Genomic DNA, 21,957 nt, shown 5'->3' on the forward strand with positions numbered 1-21,957 from the left:
AAAAGATCCAGTCCTATATTACAGACAAGACTCAGTCTTATCTCATTTTAATCCACCATGAGCAGAGCACTTTGCAGCATTTAGCAAGTTGCAGCGGCAAGGACAAACTTCCTTTAACAGGCAGAAACCTCCAGCAGGACCAGACTCATGTTAGACACACATCTGCTGAGACCGTGTTGGGGTTGGAGAGTGGAAAGAGGGAGTTACAGAAAGAGAGAGGTGGAAAAAGAACATAATTTACAAAAACAACAGCATGCAGACTTATGGTTACAGTGCCAATAATAATGGTAAACGTTTTTGTACTATTTACAGGAACAGCAAACAAATGCTAACAGACTGATCTTAATATACATGGCACATAAACATGTCAAGTATTAGCATTTACAATAATGATGTTGATGATAGTGGGGAAAAATGAAAGTATCTGGAGTGGAAGAATAAAACATGCAGAAAACACAGAATAAGTTGGTCCAAACTCCATTTTCTGAAATTACAATCATCAAAGAAACACTGAAACAGAGAAAAAGACAGGAATTAACACCAATGCACAAAGCAAACTAGCACACACAGCTGGATGGTCCATTGGAGCTGGCTATTTATACTCAGGCCTTGATTAGCAAGTGGACACGTGTGTACTCAATCACTGCAATAAAAGTGAGAGCAGCACTCAGAGTTAACAAGACAGAGAGACAAACAGAAATACATTAAAAACACACCACAGCAATGAACAACAGATCAGTACAAAAGTCATTTAAAAATTCCACAATAACCTTTGACCCTGTGATTATTCAACTTAGCTTTGTTTTGGCTCAGCTCTCAGGCTATAGAAAATGGAGGCAGTAACAGCAGATCACAGATTATTTCTGAAAGAGGGCATTTCAACAAATGCTCATATGTGTGCACTTCTCTCAAGTTGTTCAAGTAAGAGCCTGATTCTTTAGTAGGAGAGTCCTGAAGGAACTCCTGCCTGCAGTTATAAAGTAACCCAACAAAGTGAAGACAAACTCATTTTCAAGGGACTCTAAGAAAACTCAATAAAGCATATTAAATAACTTAGCTGTCATAACAAACCTTTTTTTAAATATATATATAAAACCATGCCTTTAACGTCATCTTGTTCAACCTTTTTTATTCTATTTCACATAAACCGAGGGGACTCATTTCCTGTATTCAGTACCTGGAGAGTTCAGCCTGGAGAATTCTCATAAATATTGCAGCTTACAAAAATGTATTGAATTTTGAAATGCAGAAAGAGACCTTTTACTAACCACACTTTCTTTCTATTGTAGCTCAGGAGCAGAACTTTGGGGAGCAGTTTCTTCATGTGTTCCTTCAGGATGGAGCTCCTGTTGCTAAACTTGGGTGTGGTGGCAGCCATGTTTTAAATGCAGCTGTTGGCCAGAACATCAATAACAACAGATGGACGCCAATCACAATCAGGTATGTACATGTACTTTCCTGTCTGTTAACCAATGTTTACTGCCAAAGCATTATGACTGTCTTAGAATAACTATTATATAATCAGTGCAGAGCCTGATATTTTATGTTATAGCTGTTATTTTCTAAAAGACAGCAAGAGAAAAAACAAGACATTTAGTTGTTTTTCATAAAGAAGAATGTCTGTGTAGGAAGTGAAGAAGTACCAAGTGTGAACACAGATTTAATCACAATAAAGAAGCTACAGAAATCAGGAAATATCAACAGTTTAACAAGGATCAAACTTTCAAGTTTTCATTACCGGTCTCTACACCAAAACCACTGAATACCAAAGAAGTCATGACTCGGCCTTGAGAGAAAATAAGTGAATCAACTTTGCTGAATAATGTGTCTCACTGCCATTATAAAGTGACTCATTTAGTTCCTAAGAGGTGAAAAAATGTATTTTATATATATTTATATACAATATATATATTATCCTTTTTCGCTTATTTAAACACTTAAATGTGTGAGTAGTATCCAATGCTCATCGCTCTGGTAATTCAATACGTTTTTGACGTTGAGTAGACTCTTTTACCCCACACTACCACACGTTTTCAAACTTTTTCTTTCAAGCCAAACATTCCTCATATTTCTACCCCAGGCTGCATCGTATTAGGTCTTATTCATAGCGACATCATTGGAAATGGCAAACAAGTACGCTAAACAGATAAGATATAACACCACACCACACTACATAACATACCACACCATACCATACCACACCATACCATACCACACCATACCATAACATACCATACCATACCACACCATACCATAACATACCATACCATACCACACCATACCATAACATACCATACCATACCATACCATACCACACCATACCATAATATACCACACCATACCACACCATACCATACCATAACATACCATACCACACCATACCATAACATACCACACCATACCACACCATACCACACCATACCACACCATACCATACCACACCATACCACACCATACCATACCACACCACACCACACCATACCATAACATACCACACCATGCCACACCATACCATAACATACCACACCATACCACACCATACCACACCATACCACACCACACCACACCATACCATAACATACCACACCATGCCACACCATACCATAACATACCACACCATACCACACCATACCACACCATACCACAGCATACCACAGCATACCTTCATACCACAGCATACCACACCATACCACACCACACCACACCATACCATACCATACCAAACCACACCATACCATGCCATACCATACCATACCATACCACACCACACCACACCACACCATACCATACCATAACATGCCATGCCATACAACACCATACTATACCACACCATACCATACCACACCATACCATACCATACCATACCATACCAAACCACACCATACCACACCATACCATACCATACCTTAACATGCCATGCCATACAACACCATACTATACCACACCACACCACACCATACCATAACATGCCATACCATACCACACCATACCATACCATACCAAACCACACCATACCACACCATACCAAACCATACCATACCATAACATGCCATGCCATACGACACCATACCATACCACACCACATCCCACCACACCATACCATACCATAACATGCCATGCCATACCACACCATACCATACCATACCAAACCACACCATACCACACCATACCATACCATACCATACCACACCATACCACACCATACCATACCATACCATACCATACCACACCACACCATACCATACCATACCACACCACACCACACCACACCATACCACACCATACCATACCACACCACACCACACCACACCATACCATACCATACCATACCATAACATGCCATGCCATACAACACCATACCATACCGAACCACACCATACCATACCATACCATACCACACCACACCCACCACACCATATCATACCATAACATGCCATGCCATACAACACCATACCATACCACACCATACCATACCACACCATACCATACCATACCACACCACATCACACCACACCATACCATACCATGCCATAACATGCCATGCCATACAACACCATACCATACCACACCACATCACACCACACCATACCATACCATAACATGCCATGCCATATCACACCATACCATACCATACCACACCATACCACACCATACCATACCATACCACACCATACCATACCACACCATACCATACCACACCATACCACACCATACCCATGTGACATCTTGTAGAGCACTTGCTGACAGTTCACAAACAGTTTTGGGATCATTAACCCTAAAAATCAGTCTGCTGAGAAAATTGTCCGTTTTGTCAAACAGTTGTGGAGCATTGTTGCTGTTTGTGTCTGAGACCCTTTCATCATTCCACAGTGTACAAACATTACACCTCCTGGTGGACCCAGTAATTTATGTATTATCTCTGCCAGATGTAAGGCTGCAGGGGATCATGTTTGGTAGTGTGTGTGTGCAGGGTCCATGTGTGTATCAGGCTGTAGCTGATCTAACATGCTACTGCACCATTCATGCATATGCATTTTTAATGTACATATAACCTGTCTGTGCAGCAACCTCTCGTGGTTTAGGTCAGTCTTTTGAATCCTTACTGCGTTAAAATAGATCTTATTTTCATAAAGGCTGTACTACCTGTCCGACGTATCGAGTCATTTTCTTGTTATAGATAATTCATCTTTGTGCGACAAACATAAAAAGAAATATCGAATGATGGTCCTTCTTCCCATCAGTGTGCACTTATTCTTAATGGAGTATAATCTTCTTTTGTCTGTTTTAACTTTGCCTACGTAGTAGACAGTCTGCCTGATTCTTGAGGCTTAATTTAAGTTTTGAATGAATTCGCTGCTTCTTTTATTTGACCTTCTTTGACCCTGAATATTGACTCTGCCATATACGATCAAAAACTGTTTCAGTTTTCAATCTTTTTCCCCTTAGAGTATTTTCTCCCTGCTCAATGCACATGGTAATCATCACTGCTGTCTTGAGGGACTGTATTTGGATCATTTTCATGGAGAATTTCAGTAACAGTAAGTCAACTGTGGTTTATATTGATTCAATCAAACCTTACAGCAGAGGTCATTTACCACATTCAATAATGTCAGTCAGCTGGTTATCTGTACTTTGTCATTTAATTTATCAGTTATGGCAGCAATACACTAAAAACAAGGCCAAGTTAGATTTTTGCAGGCAACATTTTGGCTTTTATTGTGGCTCTAAAACTAAAATCCAAAGATAAGCTTGATCTTGATTTGCACCTGAGTATCTGCAAAATAATGTCATACCTTACATGCATGAATTCACTTATCAGAATCAGAATCAGAAATACTTTATCTACCCTCAGGGGGGGAAATGTATGTTAAAGTTAAGCACAGTAAGAGATGAGTATCATTTTTAATGCCATATTGACCGAAAGAGAGCACAGGGACATATGTAAGTTTGAGATAAGTCTTTTGTGTTTGGAGAGAAGAGGGGAGTTGAATGCTGCCTATTCAGAAGCCCCAGAACATGCAGCAGTGTTTGATAATTGCACAATTACTACAATACTATATTTTAAAGTATTACTTTATATAAATATGGGCTGTTGTAGCTTGTATTGAATATTTTTTTTACTTTAAGCAAGCAGATCTTACATGTTTGATAAGGTTTTGTAGACTAAGCCTAGTTTAGTGATCTGTCAGTGGCAGTAAATATATTTTCAAAATGTCAGAGGCAAGACTGCAAACTTCACTGCAGCATTCAGATGATTGTAAGTTAGATTTAGCAGAAAAAATGTATTCGTACAGGTGATGGAGGGGAGGCTGGGTATCGTGGCTACATCTGTTCCTTCTGAGAGGGTTAGGGTTCTTCTCAAAGACAGGGCAAAAACTCACTGAGAGGAGAAATCGGATCAGTCCATCCAAGCTTCAGGCAGCTGATTTTTCTCAATGCCAACCTGAGGACATTAACAATGTTTGCTTGAGTTTGGTTCTGGTTCTGTAAGCTTGAGTTTTGTTCTGGTTCTGTTTGCTTGAGTTTGGTTCTGGTTCTGCTTCTGTTTGCTTGAGTTTGATTCTGGTTCTGGTTCGGTTCTGGTTCGGTTCTGGTTCGGTTCGATTCTGGTTCGGTTCGGTTCTGGTTAGGTTCTTGATCGGCTCTGGTTTTATTCTGGTTCGGTTCTGGTTCGGTTCTGGTTCCGTTCTGGCTCGGTTCGGTTCTGGTTCGGTTCTGGTTCGGTTCTGGTTCGGTTCTGGTTTGGTATGCTTGAGTTTGGTTCTGGTTCGGTTCTGGTTCGATTCTGGTTCGGTTCGATTCTGGTTCGGTTCGATTCTGGTTCGGTTCGATTCTGGTTCGGTTCGATTCTGGTTCGGTTCGATTCTGGTTCAATTCTGGTTCGGTTCGGTTCTGGTTCGGTTCTGGTTCGGTTCTGGTTCGGTTCTGGTTCGGTTCTGGTTTTATTCTGGCTCGGTTCTGGTTCGGTTCTGGTTCGGTTCTGCTTCGGTTCTGCTTCGGTTCTGGTTCCGTTCTGGATCGGTTCTGGTTCGGTTCTGGTTCTGTTCTGGTTCGGTTCTGGTTCAGTATGCCTGAGTTTTATTCTGGTTCTGGTTCGGTTCTGGTTCGGTTGTGGTTCGGTTCTGGTTCGGTTCTGGTTCGGTTCGATTCTGCTTCGGTTCTGGTTCGGTTCTGATTCGGTTCTAATTCAGTTCTGGTTTGGTTCTGGATAGGTTCGGTTCTGGTTCTGTTCTGGTTCGGTTCTGGTTCTGATCTGGTTCTGTCTGCTTAAGTTTAGTTCTGGTTCTTACCCTAACCCTAACCTTACTCATAACCCCAACCCTAACCCTAACCCTAACCCTAATCCTAACCCTAACCCTAATCCTAACCCTAACCCTAACCCTAAACCTAACCCTAACCCTAATCTTAACCCTAATCCTAACCCTAACCCTAATCCTAACCCTAACCCTAATCCCTGACCTAACCCTAACCCTAACCCTAATCCTAACCCTAATCCTAACCCTAACCCTAATCCTAACCCTAATCCTAAACCTAACCCTAACCCTAACCCTAATCCTAACCCTAACCCTAACCCTAATCCTAAACCTAACCCTAACCCTAACCCTAACCCTAATCCTAACCCTAACCCTAATTCTAAACCTAACCCTAACCCTAACCCTAATCCTAACCCTAACCCTAATCCTAAACCTAACCCTAACCCTAATCCTAACCCTAAACCTAACCCTAACCCTAACCCTAACCCTAATCCTAACCCTAACCCTAACCCTAACCCTAATCCTAATCCTAACCCTAACCCTAACCCTTATCTTAACCCTAACCCTAACCCTAACCCTAATCCTAACCCTAATCCTAAACCTAACCCTAACCCTAACCCTAACCCTAATCCTAAACCTAACCCTAACCCTAACCCTAATCCTAACCCTAACCCTAACCCTAACCCTAACCCTTATCTTAACCCTAACCCTAACCCTAACCCTAACTCTAATCCTAACCTAATCCTAATCCTAACCCTAACCCTAACCCTAATCCTAACCCTAACCCTAATCCTAACCCTAACCCTAATCCTAACCCTAACCCTAATTCTAAACCTAACCCTAACCCTAACCCTAATCCTAACCCTAACCCTAACCCTAATCCTAAACCTAACCCTAACCCTAATCCTAACCCTAACCCTAACCCTAACCCTAATCCTAACCCTAACCCTAACCCTAACCCTTATCTTAACCCTAACCCTAACCCTAATCCTAACCCTAATCCTAAACCTAACCCTAACCCTAACCCTAATCTTAAACCTAACCCTAACCCTAACCCTAACCCTAACCCTAACCCTAACCCTAATCCTAACCCTAACCCTAACCCTAACCCTAATCCTAACCCTAACCCTAACCCTAATCCTAACCCTAATCCTAACCCTAACCCTAACCCTAATCCTAACCCTAACCCTAATCCTAACCCTTATCTTAACCCTAACCCCAACCCTAATCCTGACCCTAACCCTAACCCTAACCCTAACCCTAACCCTAATCCTAACCCTAATCCTAATCCTAACCCTAACCCTAACCCTAACCCCAGCCGTAACCCTAACCCTTATCCTAACCCTAACCCTAACCCTAATCCTAAACCCTAATCTTAACCCTAACCCTAACTCTTATCTTAACCCTAACCCTAATCCTAACCCTAATCATAACCCTAACCCTAACCCTAATCCTAACCCTAACCCTTATCCTAATCCTAAACCTAACCCTAATCTGAACCCTAACCCTAATCCTAATCCTAACCCTAACCCTAATCTGAACCCTAACCCTAACCGTAATTCTAATCCTAATCATAACTCTAACCCTGACCCTGACCCTGACCCTAACCCTAATCCTAACCCTAACGCTAATCCTAATCCTAACCCTAACCCTAATCCTAACCCTAACCCCTAACCCTAACCCTAACCCTAACCCTAACCCTAACCCTAATCCTAACCCTAATCCTAACCCTAACCCTAACCCTAACCCTAATCCTAACCCTAATCCGAATCATAACCCTAACCCTAATCCTAACCCCAAAGTTTATAATAAAGCAAATTAGGAAGTAAGACGGTATGTAAATGTTAAATTAGGCTTCTGTAACGTGATGTTCAGTTCATTAACTGTATCTCAGCTGGAGTTAAATAAAGAAGCTCAGTTTGAGAACAACTCAATAATCTGAAATGATTTATTCTCCCTACTATTTAATATTTTCTTATATGCTACCTGGCTGCATTTGTTCCTAAATGTCACAAGTAGCAAATATTGCAGTTTCCTTTGGATTAGCAGGGAGAAAGTGTTGACTCCTAACTGTTTAGAAACAGATCTTATGCCAAATGCAGGAGCTGATCCATATGCATTTGCTCTACTTGCTTGTCTCATCCAAATAGGTCTGATCACAATGCTTCCCCATGCACAGCTGATCTCCTGCCTCTGTAGAGCATACACAGGCTTACAGCTCACACACTGCAGGGCAGAGCGAGCCGCTGGGAGGAATGAGAGAGGGGGTCTGCTGCTGCTGAGCTCTGCCTCTATTTATTCTTCATCGCTTCAGCAATTTCATTCACATGCAAATAAGCACGTGACATCATCTTGTCATGTTTGAGCACTGAATACACGGCTTGCTGGTATGATAGTTGGCAGGACTGAATGCAGCTGCTTCAATTTGTTGTCAGCTTCCATGCGGTGCAGGCAGAGGTTGCACTTGGCTGTAAATAATCAAAGCTCCAATGACCAACTTAGATTAATCCAAATTGCATGGTGACATTCTAACACAGCCTTATCGCCTTTGTTTTCCTCCCACTGCTTTGTCCTCTTGACTTGACTCAATCAAATTTTCAACCCACCAATCTTGAAGTCATCTCAAGCACTTGTTGTGATGGCAAAACATGACATCAGAAAGAGAAATATTTGCCTTTGCGTCCACACAAAAACAGCTTTTTCTTGCTTTCTTCTCACAGTGATGCAATATTCTTGACATGAAGAAGTGGTATGACACCTCTGAAGCATGCCACAACTTTCTATGAAAGGACATCTCTTTTTCTCTCTCTAGATGTCTTTCCAATGCTCAGTCTTTTACACACTGTTGTTGTGATAGTGATAGAATTGCTGCCACGAGCAGCTCCACTGATGAGCACACAACAACACATTAAACAATGTGGAGAGTTTATTTAGATGGCATTAAAAGCTCTCTAGTGGGTGATCAACACAGCTGTTGCTGCAGCTAAAATCTTTTAGCCCAAATCATTCCGGCTCAAGTATATCCACCATGAAGGTAATGGTGCCAATAAATCAAGAAAAATATGTGTATTCCTAAATTGAGCGTCAAACAGTGGAAGGAGTTACTGGTTTTCTTGACCCAACCGGATTTGCAGCTCCGTGTTTGCCTTTCAACACTCTCACACCGCTCCATCTCGCTAATCATCTGCAACAAACGGATGAAAGACTTTGTGAATATTTAATCAAGAGTTAAGCACCCCGTTCTGAATGTAAACATAATTGACTGAATCACGTGGTTCTTTTGTGTGAAGCAGCTTTTTGTAGTGCAAGACTGCACTAAAACAATCAGAGCGCTCCAAACAGGCTGCTCTAAACATGAAACACTCTGGTTAGACCTGTCTTTTTAAACCAGAAGAAAGGAGTTTGCATTTGATTTACTTTCACTTTATACTCCGTCTGAAACTGCAGTCGCTGTAGAAATGGCCGTTTCAGTTTGAGGGAAGCAGGATATTTTAGCTCATATTTATTCAGGCACACTATGAATAGTTATGCAGATTCTCTGAATGTAATGGTGTTACGCTGCATTGTGCAAGAAGGCATAATGGACAGGCAGACTGATAGTAGAGCGGTAAAGCTCCAAACATTACCATACTATAGCAACTTTGAATTTTGTTTTCTGTTTCTGGGAATGTTTAACTCTTATATCTGTAACCCATTTATAGAGCTCAAACAAACACAGGTTGGCAAGACCAAAGGCCACTTCTGAAAAGGCTTGTGCTACCATATAATTCAACGAAAGGGGAGTGTGCTGGGGAAGCTGTGTCATTTTTCATTTCAGGAGGACATGTTTGTTGTTGACTTGGTTTTTTGATGTTGTTAAGTTTTCCTTCGGGGTTGTTTGGGGCAATATTGTGACAATTAAAGCTGAGAGTGGCAGACACCAAATGCTCCCCTGGTCTTTTGCGAGGCTGTGTACGTTTTTTTTGGGTTGAACCCATCTGTCCTTAGACTTCACTGTTGTAGTCATTTTCACTCACACACAGTCAAAGATCAAGAGGATGACACACAGCATTCTGCAGATTCACATTTTCTTTCCTTTGTCGCAGGTGAACTCAAAGTAGCTTGGAGATGCTATTATTCAAATTTATGCCAATTTTGTGGGTGCGTTTCTTTCCACAGGAGTCTCAAGTATGTGTCTAGAAACTCACAGCTTTTGATATTCCACCTGATGCCTTTATAGACTGTCACTGTATTTCAGTTGAAATTGCACTTCACATTCCATACATCAGTACCTGTCCGTTACAGTCCTGACTCTCCTACAGGTTTCTTTACATCTTTGTGGGACTTTGATGAAGTTTCAGTGTAATGGTGGATTAAAGAAAAGCAAAGGACTCAAGATGGTAAATAAACATTACACCACTTCGCATGTGACCAACTGCAGAAAAGACTATGATTGTTACAAAACAGATCAGGGTAGTGGTTGTCTTACAAAAGTTAATGATATCTCACCATAGCCAACAACCAACACCTAAAATTAGCTTTAGTGTAATTATAGCTGATAATAGTCAACATCAGTCGTTACTAAGAATATCCAATGACAGCTAAGGTTATGTTACATACTTGACTCTGATTGGTAAAAACCCTCATAACAACTTGTTGACTCTCAACAGCAAAAGTAACAACAGGAACAATCTGATCACACCGGTCATATTGTTTCATTCCATGGAGAATTGTTCAGCACATTTCACCTCTGCCTGTTGACACTGTGGCAAAACATTAGCCTCCAATAATAAATCAATAATGACAGTTAGCGGTCACATATGTCAGATCAACCTGAGGAGCTACTGGGCTTCAATCAGCTCTGATACCTTAACCAATCATGTGAAAGCTGAAATTTCCCTCACATATTTTTAGAGCTGTGTCTACTGCCAAGCCCAGGGAAGGAGAGTTGAATGAAGACAGACATGTTGACATGCAGGAGTCTTGCTTACCTTAACATTACCTTGAATGCAAACGTTCAGTTTAATGTGAATTACTGCAAATAATCAGGCTAGGTTTTGACATAACTGAGAATTGAAATGGTCAATTTGATATTAATTCCATAAGGAGGCAAATTAGAATCACTCGCTGGGGAAGCTCAACCAATCGTGGAATCAGAGGGACACATTTTAGAAAAATGTCTTACACCAAAAAAAGCATATTTAAATCAAGAATTTGTGTCAGCCTGATTATGTCTTCATATCTTTAGTTAGAGGAACAGGTTATAATGTATAGTGAGCAGGTGATTATGCAAACTAGAGTCCCTTCAGGTCCTGCTCACCTTGTCTAGATTCAAATTAGCAAAACCACCTGCTTACTGTACATTATGTCTTACCTGTAAACCTCTACCTACCTGTTGTTAGGTGATTGCTGAAAGCAGCTAACCTTAGATGTAAGTAACTACCATAGACTGTAAAAAATATGGACGTAGTATCCGTGACGTCACCCATCTGTTTCTGAAGAGCTGTTTTGAGACCAATCGGCTGCTGCAGCCATATTGCTTCTGTCGAGCCAGTGTGACGTAAAGAGGCGGGCTTTGAGCCTCCTAGCCAACAGCTGCAGTGTTCCCACAGGCAGCTGTGCCTCTCATTGGAAGACTGGTAATCTCAATATCTTCGAAATTGCCGAATTAGAAAAAAATTCACCCCCCTCACAGTGAGAGGACATCGAGAAACTAGCTATTCAGACTACACTCATCTTTTGTACCAGGCTGTAAACATGTTTATTAATGCTGCAAAGATCGTCTTTTCCCCATTCATGTGTATGTGACTTCCGGTACTTCCAGAGCCAGCCTCAAGCGGATCCTCGATGAACTGCAGCTTTTAACACTTCCGCATTGACTCATATTTTTAGACCGGAGGTTGCCACTTGGCAGCTACCCATCATTAACATTTAACATCAGCTGTCTTTCACTAACTAACTATGCCTGTTGTTTTGTAACACTTAATGCTAGCTGTGAGCAGCTACACAAGGTTTGCCTTATGGTACCTTGCAGCTTATGTTAGCCGTCAACCCCAACTTTATGTTACATACTGTCAAAGGATAGTTCTTATGGAGAAATACAAAGAGGAATTGCTAAAACTTCAGTGTTTCAAAATCCTTTAAAGACCATCATCAGTCGGACCGTCAGTCTAAGTTCTCTCTGTTCAGGATCGTTTGCAATGTTTTCCCATTGGTTACAAATGTTTGAGTCACTTAGCCTCTCCTACATCAATCTTGCATCACATGAAACAATGAGCTTTTCTTTTAAAAGCTTAAGTTTGAACCCAACACAGAGCAGGACATCTGAATCATTAAACCACAGACTGTGTTCTTGATAGTCGAACTGTTTGTTTGAGTCCCGTACAATGAAACGAGTCTGAGCTTAATTTGATGCTTTTTAATGAAACTCAGGAGAATTATTGTTCTTGCATTATTAAATCATTCTTATGAAATGTGTATAAACAATCTACCCACTGACCATTCAGTATTGTTTTCATGTGAAAATGCACACGTGAAAATGTTGCTTAGCAACAGCTTCTCTAAGAGGAAGAAAACAGAGGAGTGCTGTGAGGAGAGAATATAATTTAAAACACTCTAATTTCACAATGTCTGAGGAGTCATGAGTTCTTTTTATTAACCTCCAAGAAAATCCAACACAAACTGAAAGAAACTGTTTTGAATCCAGGTCAGAAAAAACTTGTTCACCTCTGTCGACTCGCTCAGAAACATGCTCCCAAAAACAGAAAATGTCCATCTCACTGTGGCATTGACCAAACACATGATGTCTGTGGGGTTAAAGGTAACTCAAAAGTGAATAATGGCTGCTGTAATTAGTGTTTATCCAGGTAATGGATGAAGTAATCCCTTTGCAGTTTGGAAAAGTAATTAGTAAACAGCCATTGATTACTTTTTTGAACTACTCGGTGGACAGAGCCCATCCTTTGCTCTTTCCCTCCGAGGGTTCATCCATGGAAGAGTAATGGGGAAATAACGTTTATTTTGGGTGAGCGCCATGCCACATGTGCATCTAGGTGAAAAGTGAGTTCTTAATATTAAGCATTAAGTTTTTCATCCACATCCTCTCGGTGCATCGCCAAAAATAAGGCAGTGTATTTTTATCAGTCACACTGTAATCAGTGTGGTATTGACAAGCTCTGCCATAAAAGATTCATTGAAGGAGAAACCAGCAGCCCCCCTGCTCACTGGGAATTTCTTTTGTGAAGCCTCACAATGCAAGGAGGCTTGCTGTGTTCTGTCTAATTGTATTGCCGGAGATATAATGATAGAACACAGGCTACCCAAATTAATTGAGGCTTGCCAGTCACAGCACAAATTATGCAGCAAATGCTGCAGTGCTGCGTGTGAGGAAGTCACTGCACCAGAGCCAGAGCAGGAATTACAGTCGATGTAGGTGTAGATTATGGTCTGATACCGGGAGGTGCTCGTTGTGCTCAAGGAAAAACCAACAACAGATCCCTCCTGACGTGTGCAGAAGGTAATAGGATGTGATTTGACAGCTCATGATAATACATGATTATGAAGCATATGGGAGTTTATTTTTCTCTTTTACAGTCACATCTGACGTAGACCTCTAAAGCCTGTCGTTCTAAAAACAAAAAGTAACAGGTGGTACGCGTCATATATTTGTAATCTCTGTGACCCATTTACATACTGTGAATCAGTACTGAGCATTGTCTCTGGATGCAGAACTAATAGACTCTTGACTCTAAATCACTAAATGACATGCACATTATGAATTCCCCACTAACATGCTTCACATTATCATTTGCTTTTTGTAAGAATCTGAGATATGATTAGAATAATAAGCCATTAAAAGAAAAGAAAAAAATCTTACATCTTTCCTATCAGGCAGCAGAAACTGTTGCAAGGACACCAGTGCTGTGCATGATGTTTTACTGCCATCTGTTGCCAATACCTTTAGATGTTTAATGCAATAGTGATATTTTAATGATGAACCTTTCTTGTTTTTAATGTTCTACAGGGGGGGCTGTGAATGGGGCACGTTCAAATAGGTAGTAAATACCATCAGGTGAAATAAATACCTTTGTGAAAAGGTGCTGGAAATCTTTGCAGGTAATATTTCAGTGATCCTCAGGAAAGTTGCTCTAATTCAGTTAGTTGCACTGAATTAGTCACACACCAGACACAGCCTAAATGAGGATGTTAGAGATGACAAATCGCTTGTGATTAGCACATTTGCCAGATGAAGAAATGCATAAATGATGATTGAGTAAGTAAATGATCACAGTCACATTGTGGGTTTTTTGTGTAGGGAGAAGCTTAAATATTCATAAATTGTTTGTTTGTTTATCTCAAGTTGGGGAATTTGCTGTTGTTGGTCCTGTGAGACCCTGCACTGAACGCTGCTCAGGGGTTCCAGTATGAAATTACAGAGCGATTCATCTCTGCGTGAGACAAAACCCGGCCTCCTTTTTGTCTGATTCCCTCGCATATATGTTTGTGTAAAATAATCCATCATGGTTTTGTGTTTGTTTGTTTTTATGTCTGTTTATGGAGGAGGAGGTGGCGGCAGCGGTTATGATGTGAGGCTTTGGGGCGCTTTCCTATCTATGTGGATGTTAGCCCAATGTAGGTAGTCATCTTTATATAAATAGTCATCTTTGCCTTAGAGCAAGACCAATGTAAATCAGCCTGGTGGAGCATTTGGTGTGCTCACGAGAGCTCATGAAGTGGCATCATCCTGTTTGCTTAGCGTGCATGCTCTCCTGTGTGTCATTGGGACAGTGTTTGCAGCATTAGCAGGCCACATAAAAAGCTACTGTAGTGAGCACCAAAATATGTCTCAAATGCCCTCTGCAAGTGGGAGTGTTACAATTTTGTGATGTTTGATAATTCGCAGCGGGCCAGGATTGCAGTCCGTGATAATTACAGCATATTTATTAGCTTGTTTTGACTCGCACATCAGAACTCCCAGTTCTTCTAAATCATGGCTGAAGACTGTCTTGTTTACAACCGCCTTTTATTAAATTATATTAACACATTATCCTAATACATATTTGTATTATACTACAGTGCACTGTAACTGTTGTGCTTGTGTTTGAAAATGATCTTATTAAGCTCAGTGTTTGCTCTTTTTACTCTGTCTTTACTTTGAATCTTAACGGCTTGTTATAATGTTATTTTAAATGTCCTCTCTTAATGTGTTTCCTCTGTGCTTTGGCATGATGTTTGGATGTCTTGTGTTAAGCACTGTGAACTGCTTTACAATGTTACAATGTTACAATGTCATTTAGCAGACGCTTTTATCCAAAGCGAAGTACATACGAGAACAAGAACAACACAAGCAAAGATCTAGACAAGAGGAAACAAGATCAGTAAGAGTAACAAAGTGCTTCAAGTCAATTTTGGTGCAGGTACTGCCAAGCAGTGTAAAGGCAATGCACAAGAATAAGTAAGGATTTTTTTTCAAAATAAGGAACATCTACAATGAAGCAACCAACCAATTTAAGACCTTCCATTATCATCATCAACAATTAACATCACCACAATAATGACCAGCTTTGTTGCTGAAATAGGCTGCATGGATAAAGCTGCCTTGCCTTGCCTTGGCTTACATTATTGGGATTCTGATGGATGCTTTTTTTGGACATGGGTTGCATGCATAGGTGGTAAATGTACACACATTTTTTTTTACCCAAGCAGGAGTGCAAATACTTTTCTAGAATAGGTAAATAAAATTATGATTTTTAAAATAAGATAAGATAAGATACTCCTTTATCCATCCCACAAAGGGGAAATTCATGGAGTTACAGCAGCAAACAAGGTGTACAGTACAAGAATTTTAACAAGAATATACATAGAAAAAAAATGTCCATCAGAGACGACAGCTTGGCCATAATTCACCTGTCAGCCACCACCTCCACAGGGTCCAGGACTGAGCTGGCCTTCTTCACCAGTTAGTTCAGTCTTGCCCTCCTATATCCTGTCCGCCAGCAGCAGGTGAAATCCTTCCAATGTGACGTTCGTGTCCGGTGTTAGCTCTGTTAGGATGATGCTACTCTGCCAGTATTCTATTTGGAATGCACTTTCATTATACTTCTAAATAGAAGCCCTTTCAGGACTCTTTTTTGGCTGTTTCTGTGCTAAGCTAACTGTAACCTCATTTCAATCAGGAGAGATACAGTTAGAAGATTAAAGGTTATTTATTACAACTGAATGAATGATGAAACTCAACAGAAATCTTTGGAGTAAGGACTCTATGGGGGTAATGTAGAGACCGTAGAATGTGTGAATTTGGCAGCAGAAGAAATCCCCCTAGAGTCCAGACACTGGTGGTGGTGGTTGACGAATTCTAGGAATTGAAGACTTTGCAGAGACCAGGTGGAGATGGGGAGGTGGAGGGGTGCGCACCATCAATGCAAGAAGGAACTAGCTTGAGAGAGAGACACATTTAAAGAGACAGCAGAAAGTTGACAGGCTGACAATAAGGGCTGAGATATTGGATGACAGCCGCCGCTGATTAACCAATGACAGCTCTGGAGCAGGCAGCTGGAGTGGTGAGCTATTGAACGAGGGAGAGGAGAGTTCAACTACTTGCTTTTATAGTCTTCCTATCTGAACTTTCGCTAGAGCTACATGTCATGTTTGGGAGAATACTAAACCTTGATTACAGGTATTTCAAATTAAATAAAAAACACTTCAAATAATTCCTATTTGCTTTGCTACAATGTGCAAATCAGCTGGGTTAGGGTGTGGTCAGGGATATTCCGACGCATTTCCTATTTCTTTAAACGGGAATTTAATTTCTGACTTACTGACTCGTCTAAAGATGAGAAAGAAACACAGGATCACAGAGTCTGTGGCTGAACTATGTCAAGTTGGTTTGCTGAGTTTGGTTAACATACTAACTTGTGCTGGTTACGCATTGTGGGCTGTGTGGAGTTAACCAGACACAGCCTTCTGTTACGCCCAGCTCGTTTAAGAGCTCAACAAGGAAGGGAGGTCCCCACAGCCGTAGCTCTTTAAATGAGTAAATCATTTATTAAAAGGAATTAACAACAGAAAACTAATGATGAAGTCAGCTATCAGTAGTGTGGTGAGGGTGTTGGGTGCTGTGAGACTATGTGTGCCAACTAAAGTTATGTGTGAAAGGTAACCAAGGCTAAACTCAACATAATCACAAAATGAAACAAACGAGGGTGCCTGGCAGGCACCAGCCTTCAGGAGGGAGAGAGAGAGAGAGCCATCTTGGATTCCTCCAGCTTTGAAAGGCTCCAAGCAGGTGTAGGCAATCCCTAAACGAGATGAGAGGGGCAGGCACTCCAGGAGGACCTGGAAGGGGAAAGCAGAGGCAGGAAAACACACGGACCAAGGCCTATGGCCGTCACACTTCATACAACTTCATCTCCAAATGTCTAGATCAAATGCTGACAAACCACGTCATGCTACAAGCTGCTGTCTGTCATCTGTGCTTGTTTACATCTGGATAGTAGAGCGTGGTAGTATTATGTCAGTCACCAGTTACCAGAGCCACAGCCCCACCTAGTGGTGGGTGGCTGCGCTAGAGGTGAGACAGAACAGCTAAATGAGCACATCCTGAGTTTTGGTGGGCAAAATTGGCTAAATTACTTGTATCTGTGTCCCAGACATACATCTTTTACATCATTGCCACGTGCTGATAGATTCATGAAAGCATTTCCTGTTCTTTGTGATACTGTCACACACACTTTTTTGATACAATTTGTCTTGCTGTTGGGCACAATGATGAAAAAAGAAAACTGATAACTCCCCTCTGATGCATTGGAGCTAACAAGCCTTTCTAACAATGTAACGAGCCAAAGTGCAGATATTTGTAGTGAAAAAAGGCATGATGGTAAAAGGCTGCCTGAAAAAGGAATGCCCAAGTGCAGAACAGGTGCCTGAAAATTATACTTGAACACAGAAAAACAACCCTTAGGTCTCAGTTACCTCGTCTCTGAGAGATTATGTTAGCAGACATAAATGTGACTTAATTCATCTGTGCCTATCTATGTGCAAACAGCTCCCATGATTTACATACCTGTAATTAGTCCTACGTGAAGTTGTATGAGTGTGATTGCCTCAGGGAGGCATCCTGAAAGGCTGTTTCATATTAGCAGGAGGACAATTGGCCTGATTGTTTCCATCTGGCCGATAAAGCATACGTTTGAGGTTTTTCACCAACCACAGTTGTAAAACAACAAAGAAGGGACGAATGAATTCTACAGAACTAGATTGTACTGTGTTTGTTACATGACCACAACAAAACAATGAATTAACCCATGGAACAAAAGCAGTTCTTGTTGAATCATTTCTTATAGAAGCATATTTATGGTGCAAATGTACAGCCCTCTGCATAATGTACAGCCCTGTGAAGAGCCTGCTGTTGTGTTTTTCCTGCACAAAGCCAATGATGAATTGGAGAGAAGGGATCACTTGACTTTACCAAAGCTGCGGTATGACACAAGTAGACCAGCTACTTAACATTATGGCTGCAACATTAATGACTGGTACAATTGTATATTTCCCCAGAGAGAAGCAGGGGGTCAAATGATAAAATTGCCTTCCTACTCATTAGCTTTATAATGTATATCTGCTTTGTGGCCTCATTTTTATCATTAATTTATCCAGAATGACACAATGAGCACTCATGACACGATTTCTGCAGCCTGATTTGTTTTCTTTTTATCATTATTATAACTATTATTATTACTTTATTGAATATGAATATGTGTTTTATCTGGAATATGACAAAAAAATACTTTGTGTGTGCTTCATTGTGTAAATTAATCAGATTTAATGGTTATGTGCATTAACAGTTTTTTCACCACATTTACAGGCATTTTGAGTATACGGTTCATCTCTGCAGTATAACTTAAAACTGAAGGAATCTCACTGCAGCATAAGATCTATTTCTGAACTTAAAACCAGCTGTGGAAGCCAATCTGTATTTTTGTTTTCTCTCCTGGGTTTTAGGCAATAATGTGGGATGCAAACGCACCATTGCTCCCAGCCAGGCCTACCAGTGCATAAACTTCCTCAGAAAGCAGTCTATAAATGCATATGTAGTCTTACGTTGTCCATTTATTGTTAGTCTCAGTGGTCACATTATCTGCTTCCCTGCTGAGACGACTCTGTCTGTCCCTCCATCAGACTATTTTTCATGCTTTGTTGGATTTATTGTCAGTATCAGATATCACACCCTCTCTGTCTGACCTCGGTCTCTCTCTGTTCTCTCTCAACAGATACGATCTGCCTGTTGGCAAACAAGGAGGGTCATGTATGATTGAAATTGCAGCAGATAATGGCACAGCTCAGCGGCTCCAGGAGTTGGTGTCACAGCCCATGTCAGAGGTAACCTGACCCGTCTGCAGTCAAATCAAGCTTTTGTGCAGTCATTTGCGTAAATTAGCACTTATAACCCATAATGATTCGGTCCTTGGGGCTGGCTTCTTTTCACAGAACAGTTGAAGAGACACAAAATAAAGTGTTAATGAAAGGGTTGTATCATTTTGCATGCATTTCTTGGGCCCTCATGAATAAACATTTAGAGGAAATGGATATACTTATATATGTATAGCTCCTGTGAGGAGTTTTTAACTGGTTATGAAACAGACTGAAATTATACTAATGTCTCTTTATGACCTACAAAAGCAAACAAGACCATTAGCAACAAGATTGGCTCATTCTTTGTAGTTGTATTAATATCTGAAATCACTGCCATGAAGTGATTACCAGCAAGCTACCAGAACAGACTTGTTTTTTCATTTTCAACAGTAAACACATTTGAGTGTTACGAAATAGCAGGATGAGATATTCTGTACTCTAGAACAATAAGGCAACAGTTAGTAACACCATCACTAGCATCGGGTATACTTTACCCAATATAATATACTTGATAAAAAAACTTCACATCAAAATATATCATAGTACAACAATACATAGCAAATTGAAGTACTCCTCTTGTGTTTCCCAGGATAAAACATCTTATAAAATGCAAAAAAGTATCATGGTGGGACCCTATACAAATGGTCCAAAATTAGGGAAAATTAGGGAATCATTAATTATAAATAAAGATTAATGATTTTTTTCAATAAATAATAGAGCTGGGAACTTGTTCTTTGGGCCACCCATTCCTGGGACATGTGAGTCTCCCTGCATCACTGATAACTGTGGGAGAGATAAACAAAGAATTTACCCTCAATCACTAACGAAAAAAAAAAAGAGGGATGGTAGAAGGGAAACAGGCCTACCTTGGTTGACATCAGAGAGCAGCCTGAAGCTACCCAGGGACCCATGCAACTCTAACAGCAGCAAAATAATGAAAATCATATAACCACAATTGCATGGATGAAAATAATCCAACATTAGTGATCTAGGGTTAAGAAACACCACAAAATCAGCACAGAGAAAAGAGGTACTGTTTTGTCCACAGGGGGCGCCAAAATCGACACAAAGTGAAACTTCCTCACAGGAGTGTTGACTCAGACAGTGTGTTGTTTAAAAAAACTGGCTGCATTAATGTTTATGATGTTTCAGGTATTTGTTAGACATGAAAAAAATCACCATCATAACAATGACATAATTATTTTGAGTGCAAGGTCAAGAGTTTGAAGACCTCATTACAGAGCAGGCTGTTTTATCACGAGGGAGGATTTCACTGCTCTGGAAAGTTATGAATCAGTTTTGCATGTCAGACAATGGCGGCGGTGTTCAGGTTAAAGTGTAATCTACTGTGAGTGTGCACATGAAGACTGACCATTATTACAACTTGCATGAGAAAAGTTAAACTGGTTCCAATTGTTAGTTTGATTAACATCCCTGTGTTATTTGTCTGGAGCCGTCTGCTTCAGCATGACCCCAGTGTCAAAAAAGATGTCAGTCAAATGAAGGATGAATCTGCATATTCAGACTTGACAGTGTGGGCCCACTGCATGCAAACCAACACCCCACAAAGTTTATTTACATTACAATTCTGCACCATTTTCTTTAAATGCATGATTTGATATCACGAGGGAGAAATGATGCAAAAAGTAGCGCTGCCAGCCAGATCTGCATTGGTATCCCAGAAGGCTTTGTGCAGGGAAGCAGACGTTTGTAATACCTTTTGAATAGGAATACATTTTCTGACACACTGTGCTGCATACAGTGGGTCAACACCATGAGGTTATTAACTAGTTTTGGAATCAAATCATCCAACTACATTGCAAATGTGTTTTTCACCAACAAATCTTATCTGACTGATCAGATATAGTTTCATATTTAATTCCATATCTTACCTTTCTTTAGACCACTCGTGTTTTGTTTTTTTTACAATAGGAAGTAACCAGTAAAAGCACAGTGTTCAGGTTAGAAACTAATCCAACAGCAATGTGCACTTTTGTATGTTTTTGTACCATTGACTGTAAATAAATATGGATGACACGCCTCCATTAACTTCCATCGTGGAAAAGTGAAGCCAAAGTATCACCTCGATGGGCACTGATAGACTGTACTGGTGAAGCCATAGTATGTGCAAAAGCAATTGGGTTGAGTCATGGGACTGACGTCATTTAACTTGCTGATAAAGCATCAACGATGAATTTGCTACAGTTTGCAGCAGAGTAGGTTCTTGCATTGGCTTGAGGCACACACTCAGGGGTTGTGGAAATTCAATGACACTTGTGTTTGTTACATTTCTCACCATTCCTCCTCTACTCTGCTG

The 21,957-nt window shown here is 40.6% G+C and overlaps 1 protein-coding gene across 1 annotated transcript in view; it reads left to right on the forward strand.

Moving 5' to 3' along the window:
* Positions 1-21,957, forward strand: part of eys (eyes shut homolog) — a 286,827-nt gene that overhangs the window by 213,462 nt on the left and 51,408 nt on the right. The window contains exons 42-43 of the mRNA XM_034681752.1: positions 1,290-1,440; positions 19,499-19,607. Coding sequence (XP_034537643.1) covers positions 1,290-1,440; positions 19,499-19,607 — 260 coding nt within the window. The remainder of the gene's footprint in view (positions 1-1,289; positions 1,441-19,498; positions 19,608-21,957) is intronic.

This window comes from Notolabrus celidotus, chromosome 4, assembly GCF_009762535.1.
Source record: "Notolabrus celidotus isolate fNotCel1 chromosome 4, fNotCel1.pri, whole genome shotgun sequence".
NCBI lineage: Eukaryota > Metazoa > Chordata > Actinopteri > Labriformes > Labridae > Notolabrus > Notolabrus celidotus.